The 22,143-nt window shown below is 42.2% G+C and overlaps 1 protein-coding gene across 3 annotated transcripts; it reads right to left on the reverse strand.

The window, feature by feature from the left end:
• Window positions 1–3,737: 3,737 nt before the first annotated feature.
• On the reverse strand, window positions 3,738–21,285 carry mst1rb (macrophage stimulating 1 receptor b). 3 transcript variants are annotated; one of them, XM_068720177.1, is made up of 21 exons: window positions 21,210–21,285; window positions 17,118–18,399; window positions 13,005–13,181; window positions 12,795–12,917; window positions 12,091–12,261; window positions 11,828–11,988; window positions 10,945–11,080; window positions 10,705–10,841; window positions 10,300–10,479; window positions 10,058–10,157; window positions 9,684–9,902; window positions 9,403–9,549; window positions 8,965–9,118; window positions 8,701–8,790; window positions 8,373–8,585; window positions 8,176–8,256; window positions 7,825–8,006; window positions 7,583–7,692; window positions 7,247–7,412; window positions 6,247–6,383; window positions 3,738–4,927 (listed from the first exon to the last, which is right to left on the reverse strand). In XM_068720177.1, exons 2-21 carry the CDS (start codon window positions 18,321–18,323, stop codon window positions 4,696–4,698), a joined length of 4,122 nt encoding a protein of 1,373 aa, XP_068576278.1. In that variant the 5' UTR covers window positions 18,324–18,399; window positions 21,210–21,285; the 3' UTR covers window positions 3,738–4,695. The 3 variants fall into 3 exon arrangements, with proteins under 3 accessions (XP_068576278.1, XP_068576277.1, XP_068576279.1); XM_068720176.1 differs by having other exon boundaries at window positions 8,373–8,588; XM_068720178.1 differs by lacking the exon at window positions 6,247–6,383 and having other exon boundaries at window positions 4,883–4,927; window positions 8,373–8,588.
• Between the last annotated feature and the right edge of the window lie 858 nt (window positions 21,286–22,143).

Here is a 22,143-nt window from a genome sequence, read left to right on the forward strand (position 1 = left end):
GCCACAGCTTGATAGAGATTAATGGAGGCAGGAAATCATTAATCCCCTCCTACCATTTTCGATCAGTACATAGCTGAAAGTCCCACACCAAGTGTTAAGAAGTATAGGGGGCAATCCAATCTTATTTTCAATTATTTTGATTTGCAATGAAAAAGAATAGATGAGTTGAAAACTGCTGAAGGAGCCCGGCACATTTTTCCCAAAGTATGATGTATACTCACAGGCGCTTGTAAAATAAATTAATGACCACAAGGAAGATATAATTTACTCAAACTTTGGGACAGACTGAATTTGCTTGAGTTTACATTTTCTCCCTTTTTTTTTCCAGTGGTGGACAAAGTTTGTTTGGAATTGTTTGAGATATAAACACCTTTCACATTAGTTTTTCCCTCACCTTCTTCAAATCTATGCAAAGTCCCTCCAGATAAAAAACATCAGTAGTATGTCTTCACCTCACACTCTACCTCCTGGGTAAGTCAGGCATGATGCTATAAAATCAATAGCTTTTAACATCACTATATTTCAAGCTCAGGTACTCGACCAATATCAGCTTGACGGAGCGTCCTCTCTGCTGACAACATAGGCTAGGGAGAAAAAAGTTAGATTTTTCTACTCCCTGTAAAAAAGAGAGAAAAGAAGATGGGTAAATTATTAATGGCTTGTATTACAGATACAGGCCAGAACTCTCAAGGGAGTGAAGTTTCTCTTCCCGATACAGAACTGACATCGGCCTTACAACAGTTTGCATTCTTCTCATCTGCTGCAGCTTGCGGGGCTCCATTCAGCAGAGTTAGACATGACTGCTCAGAGGCCCAGGCTGCTGATGGACGGCTCAAATCCACACTGGCAGGTTATAGGCTGCATAACTGCAACTCACTTGCATAGTGCGGTTGTTGCACAGATTCATAACAAACAGGTCAACACCAAAGGTCAAGAGGCATTTTAGGAACAGTCAAAAGAGTATAATGTTGTACTTACCGATTCCAATCAGGTCAACACTTACATGCAAATCCTGACTTCTCTTAAACCATGTGTTATGTTAATGCGTGCTATTTAACAGGGCAACAGTTCTTTGCAAATACTGGTGAGCATCATTCAAATACCCATTTCATAGGGTGTTCCACAGGGTTACTTACTTAGTCCACTGCTTTTTATTTATTAAATGCTTCCGCTTGACAATGCTCACTCTTTAGCTACTTCCATCATTTGGATAGACTTGACCACTGGCTGGGAGGCGGAGTTAAAGGAAATGTGGGGGCCCTTTGCCTTACGGGGCCCTGGATGCGGAAGATTGCCGAAAGACCTGAGTAATTTCATATGAATTTTATACTCGGAAGTCAAACTTTTTTATCTTCATGTGCCACTGAGCAACTTTCAAAGGAATGAACGAGGCCCCGCGTCCGTTGTATCCAGTTCTCTTTATACATCCACAGTATGGATCAAGTGAAAATGTGTAGTTGTGTTCCTGTGTAACGTATATGAGCTGATAAATTATATGATAACGTGATATCGGATTGGTGCATTGACTCGCCTGATCCAGCATTTTAGGCATTTCTGGTACTGGTATTGGAACAACTCCAGTAGCTGCTGAAATAGACAAAATTCTAAGAAGTCTTAAAACTCTGACGGAGCCAAGCCAGCTTTCCAGCTCTCCCTTTATACTCAAAGCCACTGCCTGTTTGTTTATTATATCTTTAAATAATTTGATGTGAAGCCCTTTTAGCCGCATTATGAGAGGAGCTTTGAAATTAAAATGTATGCAAAGTGCAACGATTAAATAGTGCTCGAAACTATAAATATGCTGCTACTGAAAGGAACAGCCATGACCGCATACTTAGACATACATTAACCTTGTTAAGTGTAATTGATGCTGTGTAGTTGATGGTCTCTCTCAGCACACAGGAAGTAACGCATTGAAATATAGCAGGACGTGCTGAGAGCAGAGAGAGCTGGATGCACCAATTATGGTTGAACATTGTACAAAAACTATTTTCCCCTTCATGTCTACCTCGAACAGCCACTACAAAAAAAACGAAGGCCCAAAGGCTGTGCAGTTTAATTATGTTGAATGATTTCTGTGAGTCTCTCGTAAATTCGGTCAGTCGTTTGAGGCCGAAAGTGCAACGTTGCAAAATTTAACAGTAATGTCACTCTGGCACTTTGCTGCACAGGATGGATGAATTCAGTATGAATTGTAAAAGAAAAGAGACTCTGACAGTATTCATGCTGGGTTTCTAGGGTACATGAGGTTAATACCACAAGGGCAAAATAAGCTGAATGTGTAATAAAAAAAATATGATATGATAGGAGTCTTGCTTCACTGGTTCCACATAGGGTTTTTCACAGGACTTCTTTTATGCCAGATCCTATACTGGAACAGAATCCAAGAGCTCCTAGTCCGGCCCCAGTACTTATTTGTGAGGGTCTGCCATCATCCCTTAGCAATGGAAATAATTAGCCTATCGCTTTCAAAAAAATACTTGTTCAGATGGCCAATCTCACAGATTGCTTTCCCTCTTTCCAAACTTGACACAGCACTCGAGCACTGGTTATTCATGTTCCCTCTAATGAGGCTGCCATATAAAATGTGCAGTATACAGACATAAGCCGCGCACGCTCCCTGCACCGAGATGAACCAGCATCAACTGTCTCATCTCTGTATTGGTTTGAAGTCCACACAAATACTCCTAATGGAAGAGTGGACGGGGAAAATGAATGTTAATGTGTATGAGACATATTACAAAAGTCCTATGGTGTGGGACCTGACGGTGAACCCAGCACAGGAGAAAAGCTGTAAAGCTTGAGGTGGTCACACAGCTGACAGCAGCACTCTTCGCAGGTTCTGCACTTTTTATAGCCCAGATAATACAACAGGGAACAAGAGAAAGGGAGAGAGAGAGGGGGGGGGGGGATCATGGCTGCCTTGATTCTGTGGGCTCTGCTCTGCAAAATGTGGCCTCACACACACACACACACACACACACACACACACTCACACACACATTTTGACAACGTAAGCTGGGCTCACTCTCTCTATATCAAAGGCCCCACCACGCGGGGATTAACTTTTGTTCTTGGCTGCATGAAAAAAGAGAAAACTTTATGATGTTTATTTCCCTCTGGTTTTATTTGACTCCGGATTTTTGTTGTGGGGGAAGTGAGCTCGCTGTGTGTGACGTCTGTTTACAGCACTGGGAGTTGCTACTGTATGTTGGTGAAACGTTTGTTTGGTTTATTTGTTTGATTGACAGATTGTTTGCTTGTCTACGCTGACTCTTTCTTCAACTTATTTCACTGAAAATGCAGTCATTTGCCCCTTTGCCAAACGGCTGAAGTCAGAATATATGAAAGAGGGCAATAAAAGAGGAAAACACGCCTGCTTTGTCTGCTGTGCTGTTCTTGCCTGCTTTTAATATCTTATGTGGCACCCAGAGGGCTTATTGGTTGGTTTTCAGAGATGGGGGGGGGGAAAGACCTGGGTCATTCATGTTGCTATGCTACGGCAAAAATGATGCACACATAAAGAATGCTGCATCCATGTTGCTGGGACCATCCTCAGGAGCTGATCAGTGGCAACGCAGAGCACTTCTAACAGAATGCTGACCTCTAGTGGAGAATGCAACAAAAGACGTAGCAGCTATAAGGCAAAATATGTATGTGTAAAAATCAACAGTAAATAGCGGAGTTTGCATGAATTCTCATATTTACTTGAAGTCCACAGCATGAGAACAATTCTATAAACAAATAAATATTTTAATTTATAACACTATCTCAAAGACATTGTGTCAGAAATACAATGCAATGCAAGCAACGGGGTGATGTCAGATTGCCTTGAGGACATTGCGGTCGTCATTGTGCCTGACAGAAGTGTGATCCAGAATATACAGAACAATCACTGCATTGCAAAAAGATTAAAAGCAAATGTGGGAACGCTATACCTAAACGTATGAACACATGGGCTCTGCTGCTGTAACAGTACACTATAATGTAGGTAGTAAAAGAAAGCTATTGTGTCAATGAATTACATGAATGTGACACCTTTCCTCAGCACCGTAAGCCAACACTGTAAGACTTGGGCATGGAAGAACTGACTTTGAATTTATAATGTCTACATAAATACCAGCTAAGCAAATAAAAACAAACTCCTGTTGTGTGGGAACAGTTCAGTTCAGCACAACTAAGACTTGGTTATCTATTCAGCCCTAGCCTGTGCCTTTAGTTGCACAATACTTTGCTGATTGAAAACCTTAACTTCAGTTAATGTGAACAAACTCTTAAAGCAGATTTAACAATCCAGCGTGATGCCTTTTAGCTTCTAATGGACATGTAACAAATTGTTTTTATTTTCTCTAGCTAACAATCTAGTACAAAACTGATTAGTTGTATCATCAGTGACATCTGTTAGCAGTGGAAAATAACATAACTAAATGTCTATGAAATACTTTTAAGACTGGAAGCTCAAACTTTACCCTGCTATTGTTGCAAAAGTGACAGGCCTCCAGTATGACTGCCCGAGGGTGTGCTATATGCCAGCCGAAAGCGTCTTACTGCCCCTTTAAATGCCCAGTAATGAACAGTAGGCAGCGCCTCTGTTTCAGATGCTTTGCGGTAAGAAACACGGTCGCGACTTGGCCGAGGTTTTTTGTGCTCTTGCCGTTAGCACCAATACCATTTAAAAGTCGAGAGAGGAGCGGATCAGGAAGAGATTGAGCCTGAGTCTTCAACATCCGTGGAGTCGTTTTCGTCAGCAGACTCTGTGAGGGCAGGGTAGGGCCGCGGCTGGTCCAGGTTGACGTAGGTGACATTCAGACTGATGTAGTGCTCTCCCTCCAGGCCGGACAGGATGGTGGAGACAGCCAACACCAACGTAGCAAAGCTGGGCCTCAACTCTGGATCAGGGTCCCAGCACTGGAGGATAATGCTATACCTGGAAAAAACACGGACAGAGTCTGAGTCCAAGCAAAGCAACTCAGTCCACTTTATTATCAGTTAGCATTAAAATAATTGATAATTACTTTCACATTTAGTTATCATTGTTACAAAATTCTGAAATTCCAGACACTTTATAAACACATTTTTGTGTCCTTCCAGCAGCCTAATGTATCCTCATAAGTTTAATACACCTTAAGAAAAAGTTACTCCTCATTTCTCGTGCGTTTTCCTACAAAAGTCCGGCAACACTCATTACATGCATACAGTCTTTTATAAATAAACTTCTATCTTAACAGGAAACAACTTACTTAGGTTTAGGCAACAAAAGTACTTGGTAAGGTTTAGGGAATAAATTGTGGTTTGGGTTTTGGATTTAAATAACTACGGAAGTGCCGTCTTTATACTTCCTGGTTCATGCTTACATGGATTATATGCAAATTGATTTAGTGGGATATCTACAAATTTCAGAAGTAGGAACAGTCTGGCACTGACAACTCCCTGTACAATATCAAATTGATGTTTTTACACTTGATTTGTACGTATTAAACAAATAACGTTTAACATGTTAACTAGTGAGCTGTAGAGGATCTGGAAGGTGGATTTTATTAACTTTGAGCAGAGCCACGTTAGCTCCCCCCATTCACAGTCTTTGTGCTAAGCTAAGCTGTTGGCTGTAGCTTCATATTTAGTGTACAGTCATGAAAGTAGTATCAATCTTCTCATCTAACTTTCGTCAAGAAAGCAAAAACCAGATTTCCCAAACCTTCTAACTACCTTTTTAACATCCTATAATGGTCCTCTACATGTAAGACGTTTCCATGAGCGCTTTGTTCCACGAGGACAGAATAGTTGATTTATTCTCCATCAATCTTTAAGTCGTTGTGCAAAAGCCTACAGTCCAAGGGATGTATCATTAAAACAGCAAAACCACACAGTGGTCTGACTTTACAGCTTTTCGCTGTAAAGTCAGACCACTGTGTGTGTGTGTGTGTGTGTGTGTGTGTGTGTGTGTGTGTGTGTGTGTGTTTATGTGGTTTTGTGAAGAAAGAAGAGGTGTTTTGTAGACATACACATTAACTTCCAAACTGCATTGTTTAACTGTGTTGGAATACCAAGTAGTGGACAATTTACGGGTCTCACACTACTGAGTGACCATACGAACATCATGTTATTACTACTTGGACTTTGTCCTTCCGTCTTGTAGTTGTAAATCTGTGTTAGTTTTATTGCAGTATTCGTACCAATGCAGACCTCAATTATGTGAAGTTTTAGAATGGACTGATGCAACATAATGCTATTACTCCCACTACTTACAAAGGGTCAGGGCAGTACTGAGGCTGGGGAAGCCTCCTGCCCTTCAGTAAGTAATGTGTTATGTCATAAGGGTCCACCTCCGGGTAGGGGCTCGCTCCTCTGGTCAGCATCTCCCACATCAGCACGCCAAAGGACCACTGCATCAGGAGCGGCAAAGGTTACACAAAGAGTACCAGGACACTTGCACACGTGTTGAGAAAAGCATAAATGCACAACAGCTTTTTAAAGGTGCTAATTGGAGCGATTTGTGTCTCACTCTGTGAGATGAGCAAGAACAGCGGTACAGCCTTAAACACAGACCAGGAGGTTGGTCAATGTTGAATCGAAACTACGACGGTGGAAGCGGAATCAATTTGTGAAACACTAATGTTTCCTATTATTGTAGTGTATGCAGTGGTACAGTATTGTGCTGTAAAGCAATACAGAAGATTTAGTGCATAACACAACCAAAAGGCAATCAATAAAAATGCTGGAGCAGTGTTTACCAAACTCATTGGCTTGTGACCCCTTAGCCCAAAGCCATGTCTACATGCGACTCTACATCATTACAGAGATCTACTGTTTGTGACCATTTCATCCATTTCCTCTTGTTCTAATTGAATCATTTTAAAGGCCTAAAAAGGATAAATTATCCAGTATTGACAAGGAAAATAATCAAAGATTAAAAATGTTTGTTTTTCTGCTTTCCTATCCTGTTAATCATTGTGTGACCACTAACATTTAAATTGCAACCCTTTGGGATGATGTAGAGGTCAGCAGATGACAGCACATGTAGGCTAGTATTGACATATATTAACATGGTGATAATTGACAAAAGAGAACACCACAAACATGTTTGAAATTTAGTGAACCAGACACACTTCCGTCAGATAATGATATTTTTCGCAATCTACATATGAGACATGTGTCATTCATCAAACATTTATTTCCACCCCTAGAATCATTAACAAGGCCCTGCAGCAGATCTTGATTATAATAAGGTAGATGTTAATTTGCTCACCACATCGGATTTGGAGGTGAATTTCTGTGTCTGCAGACTCTCGATGGCCATCCATTTGACAGGCAGCTTAGCCTTCCTGTGGTCCTGAACACTATAGTACTCCTTATCAAACACATCTCTGGCCATGCCAAAGTCGGCCACCTTGACTGTATATGACTCGTCCAGCCTAAAGACAGAAAAGACAACATTATAGTTTTGTTGAATTGTGATGTAACAATGAATCAAGCTCAACCAAATTTGTACCATGAAACATCTCCCCACACTAAATCCAAGAGAAATTCAGGCCTTATGGCGATGAATAAACTGCTGATTTCTCTGCGCGTCTCGGTGACTCACATGCAATTGCGTGCAGCGAGATCTCGGTGCACAAACTTCTTCTGAGCCAAATACTCCATCCCCTTGGTAACCTGCAGCCCGAAGCCAATCAGATCCTTGACGGTGGGGTTCTGAACAAATCCCAGATACACAGATTTTAAACAGTTGGAGAAACATAAAAAAAAGAAACACATAGTTTTTAAACAGATGGCTGTACATAAATCAGATGATTCATTTGCACTGTTTTAATGTCGGTGTCACACCCTCTTCTCGCAGCGTATGAAGTGTCGCAGGTCACCATGTTTCATGTACGGTAGCACCACTAGAGGGAGCCCCTCCTGTGGCAGGAGGATGCCCAGCAGAGACAGCACATTAATGTGGTGGAAACCCTTCATTATGATACCTTCCTTCAGAAACTGCTCCACCTCCTCGACATCTGTTATTCCTGATGACACACACACACAGACACACACACACACACACACACACACACACACACACACACAAATTATGGACTCAGATCTAAAGGACGAAAGCTACTGGAATCACAATTATTATTATTATGCCGCTTTTAAAGGTAGACTTTCTGGAGCAAATATATAGATGTTACTCACTGTTCAAAGACTTGACAGCACAGTGGATTTCTCTGTTGTTGTGATCTTTGAAGTAGCCATGATAGACAGTGCCAAAATGACCTGGAGAGGGGGGGTACAAAGTGACACAGGAATTATATTACCAAGTAGGACAAAGCTCACAAAAGGCTCCATAACAAGTATTTTTTGTTTCACATAGAGGCAGTGGGGCTCCTCACCCTTCCCTATGATCCGGTGGTGCTGCACAATGAGCATTTCAGCAGGAATGAGAACATCCTTCACCTCCTCTAGCAGCTCTGGCCTAAAACTGGAGATGGAGATCTTCTCTGGAGGCATGAGGGGAGTCAGGGTAGGATCTATGCTGCCTGCAGCGTAGCTCCGGCAGGGGAAGACCACCGGCCCCCCCAGCTGGACGGGAGTACTCAGGGTTGCTACTTGTAAAAGTCCAGAGAGAGGGGTTTATTATTATTATTGAGAGTGTGTCAGAAGCAAACTAGCTATACAGCATTACAGTGCAGTATGATAAGTACTCAGCTAGACTGTCACCTCTCCTGTAGTCCCCAACGGGCGACAGCTCCACGTTATTTGTACCAGAGTGACTAACACTGTGGGTCAAACGGCTCTCCACCATGGAGGCTGAAAAACATTTCACAAGACTTTTTAATCATCAACCCGAGGACATGTACATCCCATGCAACACCAGAGATGTTCTGGTTGAAAGACTTATGTAATTCATCCCAAATTCCCACCAGCTGGTTCCACTTGCACAAACAGGTCTGACCAAGGTCCACCTAACAGAGAGGAGCCCACCTTTCTTTTTCTTCCTCAAGTGTTTCATAACAGCGAAGGCCAGCACCGCCCCGGCCACCAGAGCCGCCAGGATCCCCAGGACAATGCCCACCATGTAGTGGTTGCTGACCCTCACCACCGTACCGACGTTGTGGACCTGCCCGTTGATGGAGATCTAAAGAACAGAGTTCAACATACACAGTGATTACTATTCATTAAAGCATGGTTTAAGAGTTCTACTGACATTGAGTGCTACAGTAACATAAACAGTTTGCATGCAGACATGCCAAAGTGTCAGAATTTCCTAGGTTTATGCATTGAAAATAATAAAATGTGCAATTTATTTTGCGACAAAACATGTGGAGCTTTTTTGCATTATCAGCCTATCCCATCTGATGGCTGCTTGACAATGTACAAGCCAGTCAGTAAATCATGATCTAAACCTCCGGCCTGATTTACCTTCACCGGCAGGCCCTCACCGGGGATTGTCATGTTCTTGGGGATCCTGCAGGTGATCTCATTATCCAGGACTTTAGCATCACAATCAACTCCCGCCACCGTCATTATGATAGTCATACAGGAGCTCACCAGATTCAGCTTTTGATGCTGTGTACAGGGGGGTCAAATCAAGACATGGGACAAATATGAGTTTTCTGGGGAAAAAGCTACAATGAATATGACAAATCCACATATATTTTGTCCTAAAATCAAAGGAGAATACCCTCAGAGCAATCTCTTACATGTAGTGACACTTCGTCAAACCCGGGGTACAAATTCAGCACGTGTCCCTCTGTTTCAAAAGGAATGGGCTCGCCATAGGGGTGGTAGGAGAACTCTTTGTTCCAAAGTCCCAACGCTCCGTCCATGTCAAAAGAAAGCTCTCCTTCCTCGGTCTCATCCCTGGGGAACGCAGGAGAGACACACTCCATCCTCGTGGGCAAGGACTTACCTATGCACTCCTGAAACGAGATGGTGTGATCACTGGAAGGCCCGCACAGTAAAATGTCATGACAATGACCTTGGAGGGGAATCAAGAAATTCTAAAAACTGGAGACTGACTTAACAGAATTATGCTTTTGAATGAATCTACTGTACATTACAATGAACACCGTACCCTTGTCACAGGTTTCAAGTGACTCTCATTGGGTTTAAAGCGGATGATGGTGCGGTAAACAGAATCCAGGTTCTCCCCCCCGATGACAATCTTCGACCCCCTGCGATTCAGACAAACGTGAGACATGTTTACATTTTCATAACGTCAGGGGAGATAAGATCGATTCTGGTTGCAGCTTGAATTTGCTATACAATAAAGATGAGAAAGAAAGATGACAAAAGGTGGGGGTCTCACTGGCTGACCTGTCAAAGCTACAGTCAGGCAGGACGGCTGTAATCGTCGGGTTTTCCTTGTAGTAAAACACCTTTGTGGTGAGGACTGGAGACTTGTCGATGAAAACACTCAGGGGGACGTCCCTCACCTCTGAGATGGGCTGGGACAGACAGATGATGGAAGACACATTGCCTCTGGGCTCTGTGACTCTGTAGGGAGACAGAGATATGAGAATTACATGCCATAACAGCTAAACTGTAGAGGATCAAAGAGCTTTCAAAGCTTTTTGATGTTGCATGTTCAATACGATAACATAGTCTTTGGATGCCAAGTCCGGTCTAGGGGTTAGCCTGTGGTTTCCCAAGCCATAATTAATCCACGCACAATTTGAGGGTAATGGGATGAAAACAGAAAGGGAGAGATGTGTTTCGAACCTCTTTATAGGACAGGGCATGTCGTTGAGAGTGACTTTCCTGGTCCTCCCAGCATCCAAGTGCGGCCCAGTCACTGTGATGAGTGTGCCCCCAACACGAGGCCCATAGTTGGGCTGGATTTCTGAGATGTTGGGAATCTGGAGGGACGTAAGCGGTTCCCGAGATTAAATAGCATTTCAAATAATTTACAGCGTGTATGTTGTAAAGAGGATATTAGTAGATGATAGCAGCAAAGATTACCACAAATGTGAATCCTGGCATTTCTGCCTTCCCGTCAATAGAGTAGCGTCCCTCCACCTTGCCCTCATGCACCTCCACTGTAATGTTAACTGGTTTGGACAGCTCAGTGGACCCAGAGCGAATCTTACACACCAAGCTGAAGAGCAGCACCACAAAACACGTATGTGAGTGACAGTATCTGCAGCACCAGTGACAAATACAAATTGTTGGATTTTAAACTCTGTCAGGAGACTAAAGTTGTTAAATGTGTTAGCTGTGCTGCTGAAATACAGCTTTCAAGTTCAATCAACCAACTGCTACTGCTACTACTACACTTTTTAGCCACACTACTAAGTTCAAAAGTTAAATTTCAACAAAGCTCATGATATTCCCATCAGCCTCAGCTGTGTTTTGTGCTAATTAGCCAATGTTAGCATGCTAAAATGCTAAACTAAGATTGTAAAAATTGTCAAAAATAACCTGATAAACATCAGCATGTTAACATTATTACTGTGAAAAGGTTAGCATGCTGCCTTAAGCGTCTTAGTACAGCCTCACAGAGTTGACAGGCTGTAGACTCGTAGTGGTTAACTACACCTATTGGCCTTGTGTCACACAGAGATATTTCAACACATCAGTAACATCAGTAAACGTCATAGGGCACATAGCAAGTTTTGTCAGTCCCTCCAAGTCTAGACTAATTTTTCCTCACAAACAGTAGCCTCAATAGATCCCAGTGCAGAAAAGTCATGGTCTGTTAGTGCTTTCTCAATTTGTCAGAAGGCGTCTGGAAAAAAAAAAATACTAGCTTTTTATTTTTACAAAATCCTCAGGGTACATTTTCCACAACATTTCTATAACGGATTGGACTTGGAACCAGAAGAAGACCTGCACGGATACTCACTGTGTGTTGTTGCTTTTGACCGGAAGCACAGTACACGCAGTCTGTCCCAGTCGGATCTGGTGGGTTCTGGAGGTGATGGCGGGTCTTATGGGAGACTGGAACTCCCATCCGCACACCGTTAGCTCTGTTTGACCATCAGGAGGAGCAGTCCGTGGAAAGAACTAAGTCAATAAAGCAAAATACACAGTGTCACCTTGATATTAAATGTTTTCATTAGTTGCACGAAGAGACGTGTGTATCCTGGATTACAGAACAAACCTCACCCCAGTGATCCCCGGCGGGCAGGACTCGTTCCTCCAGCGACTGTGACACTCGCTCTCCCAGGAGCACACTCCGGAGCACCAGCCACAGCCCATGAACTTCGGGGCTGTCAGGCACATGGCACAAGTCAGGAAGTGTTGACAGCCCGGCCCTCTCTGGGGCACCTGGATCATCTGAAACAGAGAGATTTAAAGGTCACATATTCAATCGTATGGCCTTGTACTCCTTCATTATTAATGTGGCTATTACTATGACGTGTAAACTGATACTGGGCCTCGTTCAGCAGGCAGCTCCTGGTGCTAAATCCAACACGCTACTCTAATCCAAATAACACAAGGTAGTCCTAAAACCCATGTGATTACTGATCCAGCACCAGCTTCTAATATTGACAATGCTGCAAACTGTCACATCAAGTTTATCGATTGGCTTTAGGCTTCAGCCCGTTGTTCATTCTCAGGGTTGCAGAGGTTGGAACCTATCCCAGCATGCACTGAGCAGAGGGCAGTAAAACATCATAGGGCCAGTGACAGTCCCAACTCATTTGGTATCGTAATGTCATCTGAGCTGCGTGTTTGGTCTGTGGGAGTAAATTTGACCCTGAGAGCCTCCTGATCAGATGACAGTAATATCCACAGAGCCATTGTACACATTTACATTGATAAAAATGAAAGTGTTTCACTCTCATTTCATGGGAGTGCTCTTGTACCTTGTCTCCAACCACAAAGAGAAGATACTCTGTTGAGTAAACAGCGGCAATGGATGAGACCCTCTGGTTCTCTACCAAAGAGTAATTGGCAAAGATAATAGGGCTGGATCTTGTCAATACAAGCTGTCAACACAGACACAACGTATGATCATTAGTAATGGATCATATACAATAGTCAAATGAGGACAAATATCCAAAATGTTGGTGTACCTGCAGCAGGCGTCCAGTCGAGGTGCCAATATGGGCTACGGTCTTGTTCTCTATGGTTGTGACCAGCAAAGATGTGAGCAGGACGTCTGTCATCTGCCTGTTGAAGAGGTCCACTCTGTAGTAGGGCTTCGACATCATGGTAGGATGGTCTCTGCAAGTGGCATTGTTCTCCATGCTCTAGTACCAAGGCAACAGGCAGCAGAGGACATGAAAATGAGCCAATGAGGAAGAAAGTGAGCATTATCAGACATGTTTGAACTAGGCTGACATCAGGCTCTACAACAGCTTTTAAAGGCTTTTAGGTACAGAAAAGCAAAAAATAATCAACAATCTTTCAACTGCATGCTCAGATGTCATGGAGATGGATCTTATTTTTTTTTCCGTCCAAATTAGCTTGCTCTTCGAAGAGTTCCACATTCTCAGACGATAATATTTCTTCTTCTAAAAGCGTGCAGATGTAGTGAGACAGGCCCAGCTGTTTGCTTGCGAGGAGGACGAGCTACGAGCCGCACTGGTCACCAGGGAAATCACCAGTCCCCGGCACACCAGAAGCACAAGGTGAATCTGTCGTTATAATATCATCATTTTGTAATTTAAGAGGCCATGATAAGTGATTATGTGCTGCGCTACTGACAGCAGGATTGCCTTGTAGCTATAGACACACAGCAGGGCAGATCACTGTTTGATTAGAGGGAGTCGTCGGGTAAACACTGGTTAATATCATCGGGGCGTGATATGACAACAAAGATATTACACTTTCTAATCGTGTTCTTGTCATATAAAAGGGAAAGCAGGTAATTGGGAAATACATTTATTTATAAATTAATTGGATGCAAAAAAATATTGGGAGACATGCATCCTCCATGCTCCACACAAACAGCAATGGTATTGGCTGAAATCATTGACCTCCGAACCCCAGAGGAGCATAAAACCTTGATTATAATTTGTTTTTCTGAACTCTAAATCACAGATCCCATGACAATGACATAGAGAAGGACAAGAAAATATTTATAATATATTATAACCAAACTAAAACACATTTTCATATTTCAGTGAGAGCCCAGAAGCTGAAAGTGATCAACAGAATCACATGCTCACATACTGAATAATGTATTATTCTAGATTACTAAATGTAATCATTCTCCAAAGTGTGTTTTGATCTGCAGATAAATGGAAGAACCAGGATTTCAGAATGTTGGACAATCCTGCTGGCATGTCACTCACAAACGCAGCAAAACAGAAGAGGGCTCAGGAGAACAGTTCACAAGTTGGGAATTTTTCAGCTTTTCTTATCCTTGAACAACTGGCGTCACCTAACAGTGTTGCTTCTGAGTCACAACTCGGTGGTTTTCTTGCCACAAGTTCTACGACTCCGCATCCAAACTATGAAATCACTGCTGCAATAACAGCAACTCAGTTCTGGGATTTCGACTTAATTCTCGGCTGCTACATGGGGAATAAGAAGTCCTTCCCCATCTGCCAACGCAGAATAACTTAATATTTAAAAAAAATAACATTATGGGAAATATGCATGGGTTCTGGAAATAAAAAAAAACTGTTTTCCCAAGAGTATTAACACAAGAAACCACTGCAGTCCTAATCTGAGATGTTTAAAAATATGTATCCAAATGCTCACTATGACCTTAACTGGCTACTGAATACACTCACACCATGACATTTATGATATGAGATCAAATCTTTTTTTTATCTTTTTTTTTTTGAAATACCCTCTTCCTGTCTGGCCTGAGAAATTCACTCGACTGACGCAGCCCTCAAACCTCACTCCCACCTGGCCCCTCTCCAATTTTCATTCCAACAGACTTCTTCCGTCCTTATTCTTCCATCCAAAAAGCAATTTGTATCCCTGATTTCTTGGATTTAACAGTGAGTGCTCACTGAATGATGATGCGAGTGGTTCTGGTTGCATTCCTCTGTCGGCTGGGATGCAAATGGCCTTAATGGTACCTAATAGGAAACCCAAAAAGTTTATTTTTCATGGGCATGTAATCTAGAAAATCCGACACATGATGAAGAGGATTAGTCCAATCAAAAAGGAAATAAAAAAGCCCATATGACCAGAGAGATTCAGTTATATTTCCATGTGTCAGCTATCAGCAATTCTCATCACTTTCAAAACCTCCCCACCATGACACTGTGTCAATGAAGTGATAATTCCACTTTTGGGGAAATATGCTTTTGGCTTTCTTTCTTGCTGAGAGTAAGATGAGAAGATTGATCCCACTCTCTGACTGAGAGAGTGGGGTCAATCGGTGATGAAGCAGTAAATGGTTTTCCCGGAACGTCAAATTATTTCTTAAGAGGAAAAGTTAAATGCTGTTTGCATTTTTTGTAAGGTATGAATAATCTCTCAAAGGCACATTTAACTCCCATTTCTGATGACAATGGTTTCACTTTCAGCTTGCACAATAATCTGCAGACAGATTTCATTTAAATCATAACAGTGAGTCACATGATGACCGCATGCAGCTGGAGTGAGCTCTATGCTACGATGAAAATGAAAGTTTAATTTTGTCATTTCCTTAGTCATTGTGTCTGCCAGTATTGTGACTAAAGTATTGCTTTGGTTTGGGGTTTACATCATTTCATCATATCTTTCCATAATAATCAGAAGAAAAAAATACTTGACAAAGGTTGAGTTCTTGTCATCATTTTTTACCCAAAACCATTTTATCCAAGTACACTACTGATTTGATGTTTCTATTTGCATATCATCTGTCCTTGTTCATGTGCAAACAAGCTGCCATGGAGCCTTTTCTCCACTCCCATTACATCATTTCCCCGAGTCAGTGTTGGAATGTATGCCGAGAGGAACCTGCACATTCCTCAGGTTCCTTTGATTGACATTTATATGAGCCGTGAACCGCCTCCGTTGTGTTTAATCGTTCTGCTCACACAGGTTTTCTGCAGAGGGACTTTATTCCCTGACTTGCCTGAACCTTTAAGAAGGCCTGCACTTCCCCTGTTATTATTTATTTATACAGTTAAAGGGACAGAGCATATTATCAATAGACAGTTCTTTTCATTTTGTAACTGCAGTTTCTGCGCAGGTGTAATAACAGCAACAAAAGACACATTAAATACACATGTCAAACTCTTGATTGCCTTTTAACCATGATTTTAAATAGGTGTTGGCAGACTGAGAGAAGAAGAGACAAGCCCCACAGAATTGCACAGACAAGACAAGCGTCTTTAAATTTGATAAGAATGTCCCAGCTCAGTCAATCATGAGGCATTAACAATGGCGATGGCTGTTTGGCTTCCTGTCAAGTACCTTGACTGCCTGGTGGTGTACTGACTGTGCAGGTTTGAGTGTTGAACAGGAGGCGTGTGCACAAGTTGAGTTTTTTTTCTGCTGTAATGTTAGCCAGTTCCAAGGAAGGGAATGTTAACTTGTTTTTCAACTTCACTAACAATATATATGTGTGATTTATGTGTGATTATGCCTGTTGAGGGGATACATTTGGTTCATTTCTGTACAATTGAGTACCATTTATCCATTGATGCCACCTGTGGCTCTAATTCCAGAGATCCTCCCTGGTTACAGACAGCAGGTGAGATGTTATGAAATGGTTTTTAGAAGACAGCAAACTCGTTGGTTTGTGTTTGTCAAGCTTCAGGAAAACGAAAGATTATTAACGAAAGGTTATTTTCTCACCATGTTTCTCCTTTTTGTGGCTGATCTGAATCCATTTTTTATCTGGAAAATAAACGTCTACTTGCTTTTCCACTCCCACTAGCAGCCATCCTCAAGTACAACGCAAGCAAATTAGGTTTCCCAATGATTTCATCCAGTCACAACAAGTGCCCAGATATCTCACTATCTCTTCAATACGTACGCACATGTTAAGAGAGAAGACGTAATTTGTAGCTCCACAACCCACGTGATGAGATTTTCTAACAGGCCCTGTCAAGAAACCTGCACCCTGAGTCAGATAAATATGGATAAATAGTTATCCATATGAATGGGTGCATTTAGGAAGACACCTCAGATGTTTTCTGGGAATTCTATAAAAGAAGAGTTACTGGAAACCCATGGATCAGCTCATCCATATTATGGAATAATGCAGTGCGTTAGTGGACTGACGGCCTCACCTCATGTGGACAGCTCTCACAGGGCTGGAAGTGGCAGAGCCCTCTGGAGAGCTGCTCCGGTCCAGACTCGCAGCAGTCATCCACCCCATCCACGATGGCTTTGTTCACGTTGTCAATCGGGAAGGCGCACAGGGCCGAGTCATGCTCCGTCACCCCGTTGTCATCGGTGACGGCAAAAACCCCGTAGAGGATGTCATCCTCCTCCTCGGCCCCCAACTCCTCTGCCAGCTCCCTGCCTGCCTTGCCAAAGTGGGCTGCCTGGACCACGTTGTACACCACGTCCTTGTAGGGCTCGCTGGCTACGTTCCTCCTCCGGCGCTTCGGTTCAAACCGACACTCCAGGATCACCTCGCGGTACCTCTTCATCTCCCATTCATTCCGTGGGAGACGGCCCAAGCGAGTCTGAAACGGAGAGGAGTCCTGATCGGGGATCTCTCTCTGAACTGAGAGGAAGTAGACGAACTCCTGAGTGAAGAAGCTGTAGACGTATTCAATATGGTATGTCCGCCGCAAGCCCGGAAGGACAGTCAGGCCACGCACGTCGCTGTAGAAGCCGTCTTCTGTGGCCAGTGGTCGACGTACTGATATAGACTTCCTTGCGTAACGCTGGGTCACGCTGTCGTTGACAGTGGTGGCAACAAAGAAGTAGACGGTCTGACCCTCTTCGACCATTGTGACTTTGGTACCAAGAGGGCTAGCCAAACAGTCGGGACAGTAGGCAGCAGAGTTCGAATCCTTTCTGAACAAACACTTAGAAAGGGAAGGCAACTTTCCATTTGAGTTTAGTTGGTGGAAATAGCATACACCGTACTGAGAACTTCCACAAGAGTATAAAGACATGAAGAGAGTGTCCAACAGCAAGACCTGATTGTTTGTGTCCTCCGGGAAGTTGGGATCCTTGTCAATGTCGCACAAATCGCACAAGTGACACTCGGGGCTTCCCACCGGCCCAGTGCGGAGCTCCCACGCCTTCTCCAAGCTTCTGTTGACAGCTTCGATCACATTCTGAGAGGCAACATACACCTCCTGGTAGAGCGAGTTATTGACTATGTTCTGGATGGCGCCCCGAGCCTGGAAGAAGGGCATGGTGTAAAGCACAGAGAAGTTGACAGGGCTGGGGGCAAGCGAGGGACAGTTGGCCAGGGCAAAGGCCAGCAGAGTCTGGACACAGACACATGTCCCCCACTGTGTGGTCCAGTGGACCATCTCAGCACAGACAACGTGGGGTTACCTCCAGGTCAGATGTCGGGACAAAAGCATCCTTAACACCAGCCGCTGATATCTGAAGGAAGAAAGTAGAATAGGTCATTAAATCATTAAGGGGAGACACTGCAGTTGAATAGGGTAAACTTTTGAACTAATTGATGTCACCATGAAGCTTCCACAGTTAATTAAATTAAGGCAATCAATTTCTGTATCACAGCTTTCAAATGTTATGTTTAAATATGCTAATGAGCTTTATCTTATTGTGCTAGTTTGCATTTTCAGAACAGAAATCTGAAATTGGAAAGTTTGGTGTATGTATATGCTGCTGAAGTAAAGATTTCTGGCTCCGAAAATGACAAAAACTCAACAGGCCTTTAAAGATATGTATATGTAAGATATGACCCTATAGGTGAATAGTGTTTAATAACGTGCATGTGTAATAATGTTATAATAGATATCACCATCTTTCCCAGTTGATTATTTACATTAAACAAAGTATTTTTTGTATTACTAGTTTTCTGAAAATGTTTGTTTAAATATGCAGACAAGGCATTATGTAAAGCTAGCTTTTGGTGAATTCAGGAGACGTCTACAGACGTAAATAGAAAAAATGTATTAGAATAAAGACCTTAATGTGTATTTTGGATGATTTCTTTCCACTAGTCTGAAAGAAAAAAAAAGAAAAAATCACTCTGCGTAATTATGTTCTGCACTGAATCTAGACAGATCTGAGGTGATAAATATCATCATCTTGGTTGAGCCAGATGATGATAAAAGCACATGTGGTCATAAAGATAAAAGCTTCCTCTGACTCACTGTTTACATAATAAAACAGAGAGCTGTGTTGTTGGTGCTCAACATTGTAGACAGTGGATAGAACGGTTTTTCCTAATGTGACTTCCTGCACAAGTCATTTACATCTGTCTGGAGATGTTTATTGTGGTTAATCCAACATCCCATCTGTTTCTCCCCCAATTATGAGTCACGGTCTTATATTTAGGAGAACTGGTAGTAATAAACCAAGAAAACTCACCAAATCTATCAACAACAAAAAAATGTAGCATCTTCATCAGTCTCCAAACAACAAGCAAACCGAGTGGAACCACGTTTCAAACTGTGAGCTTTGTCTTCATTCTGGACAGACGTTGCTGGGTGGATCATTAACTCGACACATCAGGCTAAGGCTGTGTCAAAGAACCCCGGCCTCTCCACTTTGCATTCCTGTCACAACCGCTACGTGCCTTTCAGGGGGAAAGATGTGCACGGTCTGATGGTCATAAGGACGTCATGCGCCTTTTTAAGCCCCAGGTGAAGAAGAAACGGCTCATCTGCTCGTGCCAGAGAATTTGAATGAACTCTGATTATTTTATTTAGCGGCACAGAAAACTCCGTTTTCACCAAAACCCTATCAAGAAAAACGTCACTTAGCGTTGCTATAAGGAGTCGTACGGAAAAGTTCCAAGTAAAGTGCGTTGTCTTCGCATCAATAATTCATGGAATCCCACTAAAGTGGTGTTACATTTTAACATTGGCAGCTCCATGTGAAACTGAGGTTAAGGTGAGAGGACATGGGCATACATAGTAATGGCACTGATTGACTTTCTTCATCTTCATGGTTAATAAAGCAAATGGTTGAAATTGAGTTTCCATTCATTGTACTGTTGTGCTATTTACAGGCCGTTTTTTGCTGACGGCTGCCTCAGTGCATTCCCTTACAGGTGAATCAAAGATGCAGGATTCTGATTTATAGTGTCTGAGTGTTAAATTAACTCTATCTTCTATTTTATGTCTTTTTATCTTAGCATCAATATGAATATATAAATATTAATTTTCCAAATATACAAGTTGTCCTTATACCGTCACTTACTTATGGCCTGTGAGGCTGCAGTGAGAGGGATGCGGACAATGGCGTTGGCTGCAGTACGCAACAGCTTTATCGGATCAGTGCCTTGCTCACGGGCACTTTGGCGGCAGTTAATGAGAGCATCTCTCTTTGATTGATAACTGCGCAGATATCCATGGGGAGTTGAGGAGGCAATCTGCTATGCAAACAATCAATGGGGAATAACACATGGTACCCCAAGGACACGTGTATTGATTCAGCGGCAAGAAATGTTTCCCAAACCAGTACAGATCCGCCAAAACCCACCAGTGTGGAGCGACACACAGCTCTGTTCTGAAACATGTAAGGATGATTTCTATAAGTTTATTCTTCATAAATGATTCCTCCAAGTGGTCAAGTCGACATCAAATCAATTTGGAAAATTGCACAGAAGCTGCACCATTTTTATTATTTATTATTATTACCATTTATTGACTTATCTCCGTGTTCATGCTCCTGTTTCTTATCCTAGCAGTGTCTATCTTAAGTTTAGTGAAATCGTGCCAGTGCATTCTGGCTTCATTCCACATATTTGATTACAAGGAAACACCTTTCTATGTGATCTTTAGGAATGGTTATAGTCGGGCACTGTGGTCTTCTACACAAACTGTACTGAGAATAAATCCAATTACAAGGGTAATTGTCATATTTCATGATGTCACTCTAAAATTAGACATGGAATAGCAAATGAAAGCCTTCTATTATCCCTGCTCAGCTCAGCACACCTTCTTCACTCACCATCACACAAGCACAGCATGCCACAGTTTCAGCCCCTAAGCCTATATTACAGTTAAAACTCTTATTTATTTAAACACTAAGATTGGTTTGAATGTAAGCAGCGTACAGTAACACCTTTAAAATGACTTTAACACGCTGTATGACATGTTATAACATCATTGTTGGTGTGCTATGATATCTGAACAAGCGCCTACTTGAATATTTATCAGTGTCAGGTGACTAGTTTGAAAATGTCTCTGGTACATAAATGTTATAAAAACGCTCACCTGTGCAGGTAAGTTACTGTCCTCTTACTGCCAGCTTTGCTCCTCGTCTGACTCTAGGAAGCAGCGCAGAGATGATTTTTATTTTTTTTCGCTCAGGTAGATTCAAGATTCCACCCTTAAATTTGAAAAGCTTCCGTCCTCGCGAGGCGCTGGAACACGTCAACTGCGCCGGTTTCGGATTTAACTTCGACACGCAGCTTGAGTCGGTCCTCTTTTCCTCAGATGGGGTTTAGCTCCTCCCCTCCTCTGACAGTCAGCAGCAGTAAACCCAATTAACCCTCATTGAACGGCGACGTGCATGTGCCGTCAGTTAATGCACAGTACATTGTTTACAACTAATTTGCCTTTTCAATGTTGTTGTCTTCTAACTTGCAACCAATTGAGGATTATCTAGTGTAGATGTAACCCCTGTTCCACAGCACGAGACATCAGAGCGACATGTACTGGTTTTGTGTTTGTTCCTTTGGTGTTTAGGCAACAGACCAGCATGTCTACTGGTCTTACGTTGGTCTCCTGAATCATGACGGTAATCATGATGGTACAGTTAATATATATATATATATATATATATATATATATATATATATATATATATATATATATATACTGTAGATATGTGTATAATAGAAGCAATTATGTAATATACTGTATATGAGAGCATAAAGTAGGGTTTTTAAAACAAGGTAATATTAACCTACTAATATATACCAGTGGTTGAAATACGTTAATTTACTTAAGTACTACCAAAGTAGCTTTTAATCTGAGTAGTTGAATTTTATTCTTCTTCTGCTAATATTTTTGCACTTTTACATCAGTGAAGTCTTGAATGAAAGACTTGTAGAGCTATAGTATTTTTTACTTAGTTAACATAAATATTTCTTCTATTACTAACTAATATGCCTACTATTAAAAGAAAGAAAACATAAAAGTCACG

This window comes from Cebidichthys violaceus, unplaced genomic scaffold (assembly GCF_023349555.1).
Source record: "Cebidichthys violaceus isolate CVI_PGR_0920_01 unplaced genomic scaffold, fCebVio1.0.p SCAF_25, whole genome shotgun sequence".
NCBI classification, from domain to species: Eukaryota; Metazoa; Chordata; class Actinopteri; order Perciformes; family Stichaeidae; genus Cebidichthys; species Cebidichthys violaceus.